This window comes from Nestor notabilis, unplaced genomic scaffold (genome assembly GCF_000696875.1).
Source record: "Nestor notabilis isolate BGI_N333 unplaced genomic scaffold, ASM69687v1 scaffold5876, whole genome shotgun sequence".
NCBI classification, from domain to species: Eukaryota; Metazoa; Chordata; class Aves; order Psittaciformes; family Psittacidae; genus Nestor; species Nestor notabilis.
The window spans coordinates 141,317-147,826 of NW_009931386.1; the positions used below are offsets into that span (position 1 = coordinate 141,317).

Genomic DNA, 6,510 nt, shown 5'->3' on the forward strand with positions numbered 1-6,510 from the left:
TGCTGGGCTTGGAGAAAAACAGTTCTGTGTGCCCGATGCCACAACAAATCAGATTTTCTTGTGTCAAGGTTCTGATGAAAGACATAGTTACTCCGGTCCCTCAAGAGGAGGTAAAAACAGTCATCCGTAAATGCTTGGAGCAAGCAGCTCTAGTCAATTATACTCGACTATCAGAGTATGCCAAAATTGAAGGTAAGGCTCTTTCTTTGTGAAATTACAATTTTGTTATATTTCTAGGTGGCAACTGTGGCTGGGAGCTATTTAAAAGAAGCTCATTTGCTATTTATTCGCTTGTCAATAAAACTGATGTGATTCTGAATCTTTTTTTTGTGGTGTTGGCTTCGGAAGCAGTTAAGAATGGAAGCTATGCAAAATGTTTCTTTTTCTGGAAAAGAGGGAGGAAACAGTTAAAAGGAGCTGTAGCTTTTTGTGTGTGTGTGTGATCGTTAGTGCATTTGGCCAGTGGTGTAGGATTCAGACTCATGTCGTGGTTTTAAAAAGCAAATTGAGAAATACTTGGGATGTCATCTTTGCAGCTGAAGGTATAGTGCAGCTAATTGCTTGTGACAGTGGAGTTCAGGAAACAAGTGAAAATAAGAAGCTGAAAAACTGTTTAATCTATGCTTAATCATTCGTAGCCAATTTAAAATGTCTTTTTTCTGGGAGTGTTTCATTCTCGTTGCAGTTTGCATAGCAGTCATTGATCAGTGATCCCATACTTGCATCAGATTTCTTTCTTGTCACTCTAAATCTGGCAGACCTGATATTATTGACCTTTTAAGTTACGGGAGAATAATAACCAGTGACCAGAGACACATGTAGCCATCAAAAAGACATTTTAAAGCTTGCTGGAAGATATGTGTTAGCTGAAGCTGTATGATCTAGTCGTTCTTTACATGTTAATCAGTTTATGTTGGTACCTTGTTGGCTGCTGTTCCCAACTTGAAACTCCTACCCAACTTTATCCGAGTTCCCAATTGTTTAAGTCGTGTATGTTCAGATGAATGGTGTGTTCTGCTCTAGACTTTGGGTTTCTGTTATGTGTGATGTGAAGCTTTCCCACACCTGAGATTATTGTTGTATGCCTCTAGGACAATATTGAGAGGAGAAAAAATCCCATCCAAAACTCCCTCTGATTTGTTCATTGTTCTTGTTTACATGAAAAATTGGGTTGTTATATGACAAATTGTCCAGGTTCTGTACATGACATGTCCTCTCTTTTTCCATTTTTTTTTCTGTCTATTGATGCAAATTGTGTACCAGTGGTAATGAATTCATTGTTATGCATCCAGTGAGAAACACTTAAGAATTGGGCACTAAAAGGATGTTTATCAACTCTTGACTTGGTAATGAGTGACAAAAATAGAGAAGGAACGAAGGTTTCATAAGCACTGTATTATCAGGCAATTTATCGAAGTACTCAACTTCACAGGATATTTTAATTGGTGTATTCTGTAAAATGCAATGTTTAAATATACTTGACAAGGCTGGAGAAGGACTGAGAATCAAAAGCAGCTTTTCTGTTGATGGATGCTTCTAACCAGGGCTGACTCCCTTAGGTTCTCTGTGTAAATATCACTAACTCGTTGGTAAGATTTGCTCTCTTCTTTCAGATAAATCTATGCAAAAACAAACTTTATGATCTGTAAGTAAAAATGCATTCATTTCCAAAGTAGAACAGTTAGTGTGTACTTTTCCTTTTGTGCCTCAATTCTTCTTGGTTGTGTTAATTATCTGCCCTCTTTTTTGCACTGTGACTTTTAGGTCTGGGAATACTTTGAAGCAACAAACCTATTTTTTTCCAGCTACCTTTTCAGAGAAATAGTTCATTCCACACTACCTGCTCTCTTCTGCTTTTCTTCTCCTTTATCCGTGATTGGCCACAGCCACTTTTTGATACTGTCTCTATAAAAGTGGTTGTAACACCAATTTCCAAGCATGCTGGGATTGTTAGTTTGAACAACCCAACATCCGCCAGCTGCATGCATCAGGTTTTCTCTCATGAGCATAGTCCACAACATGTTCAAATGCTTTAGAAGAGCAAATCTCCAGTTTTCCTTGGTGAGATGCATTCCTGTGCACTGTATGTGGCTTTGAAATCTTGGTTTTGAAAGCTGACATTTAAATAGCCACGATTTAAGACAGTTTTGTCAGAGGTGCAGAACCAAATCAGTGGCAGCAGTGCTTGAGGCTATGCTTATGAAGAAATACCTGTGAAAGCCTTAGATACTGAAGGCTGAAACCCTTAGTATCTCGGAGCCTTAAACCAATGAAATTCTATTTCCCTCTATTCATGATGTTTTGATCATTATATTCTTGCGAGCAGTTCAGAGCAAATCTCTAGAGTCATGGTCACAGCCTCTCTTGTGACTCATGGGCATGCTGAATGGTTAATCCAGTAGATCTCCAATTTTAACCCTCCTTTTTTTAATTTTTTTCTTTCTTTTTTTTTCTTTTTATTTTGCCTTCCTTTTATCCTGTGTGTATCCCAAAATACTCTATGGCTATTTTTCCTTTTAACCTGATATAAAGTTTTCCTCTGACCTATAGCCTATAACCTCTTTACCTGTGACCTAAGCCTCTTGCATGCCCAAATCCTCTTTTATAGGGAAAAAGAGAGAAATGTATGAGCATCCTGTCTTCTGCTTGGCCTCTCAAGTGATGGATTTAACCATTCGTGAGTACCTACCACCCTCCTCTCCATGCTGTCCTCGCTCTTTCTGTTTTCATTTCCTCAAGAAAGTCCAGATCCAAACCAACTCACTCTCCTTGCTTCAAGTCTTTTAGCATTGGCTTTTCTGTTGCTTCTGTCTGTGAAAACCCAGTGTGAGAAGTCCAGTCACTTTTTATCAGCCTAAACCAGGTTAGACAATTAACCCATCTGTTTGTGATAAACTCAGATCGTCTGTAAGTTTTTTCAGTTCTTCTTTATGTCCGTGACCTGAATGCATTTTTACTTTGCTTCTGTGTAACCCCAATTTGTAAAGTGCTTGTCACTGGTACACAATCAAAAGGTAGCAGCTACATCGGGGAGAAGTGAGCTACAGGTCAGATAAAGGACACTTGGAAAAAGCCATCCCTTTGCCTGCGTATAAGATCTTTATGGAATCCTATGTATAAGATCGTATAAGGCTGTCCTTTCTCTGTACATCAGATCTTACGTGTCTCCTGTCTGTTAGCTCTCAAGCGGAAGGATGCACTTTACTTGCTCTCCTTTTTTACTTACTCCTTTACACCGAGCTCTGGAGGGGACGTCCCAGCCCGCTGTCACTTGGAGATCCCCTCTGTGTCCTCAGAGCTTGCCCTCTCTGGTTTTCTATTTGTGCAGCGTTTTCTTTCACCTCTGTGAAAGGAGCTTCTTTTGGTAACCCCATGCTTTGGGGAGGGCGGGGGGTGAGACGGGGCGACTTTTCTTCTTTCAAATGTCATATATCACGCATAACTGGGGGGCTGTGCGGTCCACTTGCTCATTAATCCTGCATATCTGTTCTTGTTTCTCTCTTTTCTCTCCTTGTTGCTTTCTCTCTTTCATATAGAGAATCAAAAGGACGCAGGTGAACAATTGTATATGCATTATAAATTGCTAGGACTGTTGAGTTATATTGATTTTGTTTTCTTTTCTCATAGCTCCTTAAGATATGTACTCCTTTAGGCTGAAAATGGAGATGCATTAATACTTAAGGAGTTAATTTGTGCTGTCTACGTAATCTTCTTTTCCTCCTTCCTTAGAATCGAGCGTAGATTAGAAATACCATGTAGAAATGTAGTACCTTCTTAGGAGTCAGTTTTAGAGGAGAATCTAGCCTTTGTAAAGTGAAAGTTTCTTGTTTTCCAAAAGAACTGGGTGAAAAAGTAATACTGGTGATTTGGCCATCAATCTACCACACCTAACAAGCCCATTTATAACTAAACTAACGTTCATTTTTGGTTTTCATATCTTCTGTTTTATGCCCTGATGGGAGGACTGGGTTTTTAATTGATTTTTTTTTTTTCCTTATTCTTTTGTTAATGTGAAACAAACAATCCAGTGGGACAGAAGTTGTGTTTGTCTCTTGTTTCTAACCTGTGGTGACATGTAACAAGGCAAAGGCTCAGCTCAAGTGCCCGTCTCTTCAGAAGGGATGGTGGAGCTCTGCGAGCCCCTGTTCTCGTTTCTGTTGTATCCCAGAGTCCTAGTTCGAAAGTCCTTGAAACCTGAACTGTTCATTCCTTTTTGTGAGTAGATTGTTCTGTTTTGTGGAAAAAAACAACCAAACAAATAAAAAAGGGATCAGGTTGATTTCACTTGGGTTTGCAAAGGGAAATTGCTTTTAAAAAACAGTACAAGAGGCTGGGCCAGGTTCTGCCCTGGCTTCCTCTGCAGCTCAAATGATTTAGAGCTATTGCATGACAGTAATATCAATTTTCAATAAATATTTATAAAAAGGATAATAATTTTTCCTTATGGCTGTGAGAGGTGCAAATAAACAAATACCAAATAGAACAATCCCAGCTCTTACCAGTAACTAACATTAAAGTGAGCACAGGCTGTTGTGCATGAAGCACAACCAATGCACTGAGCATCCTGCTTGCTGCTAGAGGCTCATTATGTGCTCATGGTTTAGAAATTTGGAAGGATGTTTCTATGGCCCAGCTCGTTTAAAAATAAAACTGCTTCTTCTCAATGCTTGGAGCAAGTGAAAGGACACGGGAGTTGTGACTCTACTGCTTCATGCCCACAGATCTGTTGTCTTAAATGAAAGATTTTCAGGCAAGGTCAGCAGGACTCACTTGAAACCAGTTCCTCAGCTTAAGTGGAGTTGAAAAAGTGACTGGGCTTTGGCCTGACTTGTTATTTATTTTGCCAGAAGCAAGAATAAAAATAAGATGCTGAAAACAACTTCTTTTTAAACACACAAATGTCACCCTTTGATGTCCTTTCTCCTGAGAAGTATGTAGCCTCTTGTCTTACTTTAAAAACATTAAATAGAACGTTAGACAAAACTCTATGCTAAAACAATTCAAGAGGAATGACTTGCTTTAATTATTCATCAGACAAAACTACTAACACTTAGATTAGTAAGTGCAACCTTTTAATAAGTGTTCATCTGCTTATTTATAGACCAGGAATCCATCGTTCCTTTAGAAAAGAGTCACTTCTCCATCCCTTAAGCCTGGGATTTGTGAAATGTGCTGCGCTGTGTTGGAGGGCTGTGGCACTGAGGGATCCCATGAAAACAAGTGCCACTTTGCACCGCGGGAGTTGGGTACAGGCAGCTTTGGAGATGGTGCCAGCCGAGGCGATCATTTGTCAGCTTGACAGTTGATTTGGTTTAGTGTAAGACTTTTTTAGTTTTCAGACCAACTATTTCTCATACTGTGATTTAGTTTTGTTCTCTGTAAGATAGGCTTCTCATGGTACCGCTGAGGTGATGCATAGAGGTGAGAAGTGGAGCTGTGCAGATGGAGGAAGGTCTCACCTTGGTGGAAAGGAACTGGAGAGTAGAGGGACCCACTGAAGCCCTATTGCTCTGCTTACCAGGGGAAAACAGCCACTCTGGGGCTATCCAAAAATAACAGGCAGCCTCCCTGTCCCCTGTTTTGGGAAGCAGGGCTCTGGAGGGACAACATCTCGCCGTGCTACATCACTGGCATGCTCTGTCCCCCCCAGATCTGTCCCTCCCAGCCAGGCTGATGGGGAATCCTTCCTTGAAAACACACCCAGCAGTGATGCCAGGGTAGGTGGAAAGCTGAAACCCCGTCAGTGCTGCCACAGAGCAGTGAGAGGCAACCACAGTGCCCATGCAGAGGCAGACATCTCTCAGTTGCCCACGTCAGGCTGTCACCAGCCATGGAGCATCTTGCACGTAGCACTCGCCCCAGCAGGCACAGAAAGCATCCTCAGCTGAGGAAGCGGGTGCAGAGGAGGTTGGTTTTTGACTAGAGCAATACAGCAGGTTGTTAAGAAGCAGTAGTACTTTTCAAGGCGTTCGTACTGGCCCTTGTCACAGCCTCCATGCTCACTTTACATCACTTCCCTATTTCTGGATCTCAGCCTGGAAAGCTCTGTCACATGTCCATAATTCTCAGTGAGTGTACTAAAGGGTTAGGAGCTGAGCTGCCTGTTGATTAACCTGGTCCAAGGCAAGGAGAGGTCCCGTGTGATTTGTCAGCCCAGCCACCACTTGTGATAACCCACAGTGCTTGAACAGAAAGTAAAATTACATTCCTCAATAAATATGGATGCAAAATGGATGAAAACATCAGTCTTTGTATGCAGGAGTGGAGACTGGAGCCATTAGCAAATCTTACACTTTCAATCAGGCATGACAACAACCTATATTTGTGTGCTGCTGATCTGCTGCTTTATTTTTCTTATTCCTTGAAGTGGCATTCAGTTGTGTTTAACGAAGAGTCATTATGCAGCTTTTGAGATTTCCTCTTGCCCTTTCCAAGGCAGTGTTTAAAACTGTATCAAAGTTACTACAAGAGCTTCAGAAATCAGAAAGATCTGCATTGTGCTGATATCTT

At 41.0% G+C, this 6,510-nt stretch overlaps 1 protein-coding gene across 1 annotated transcript in view; it reads left to right on the plus strand.

The window, feature by feature from the left end:
• The window catches only part of CADPS (Ca++-dependent secretion activator), a gene marked incomplete at both ends in the record, with an annotated part of 149,784 nt that overhangs the window by 102,299 nt on the left and 40,975 nt on the right, over positions 1 to 6,510 (plus strand). The window contains 2 exons of the mRNA XM_010015858.1: positions 69 to 192; positions 3,537 to 3,554. Coding sequence (XP_010014160.1) covers positions 69 to 192; positions 3,537 to 3,554 — 142 coding nt within the window. The remainder of the gene's footprint in view (positions 1 to 68; positions 193 to 3,536; positions 3,555 to 6,510) is intronic.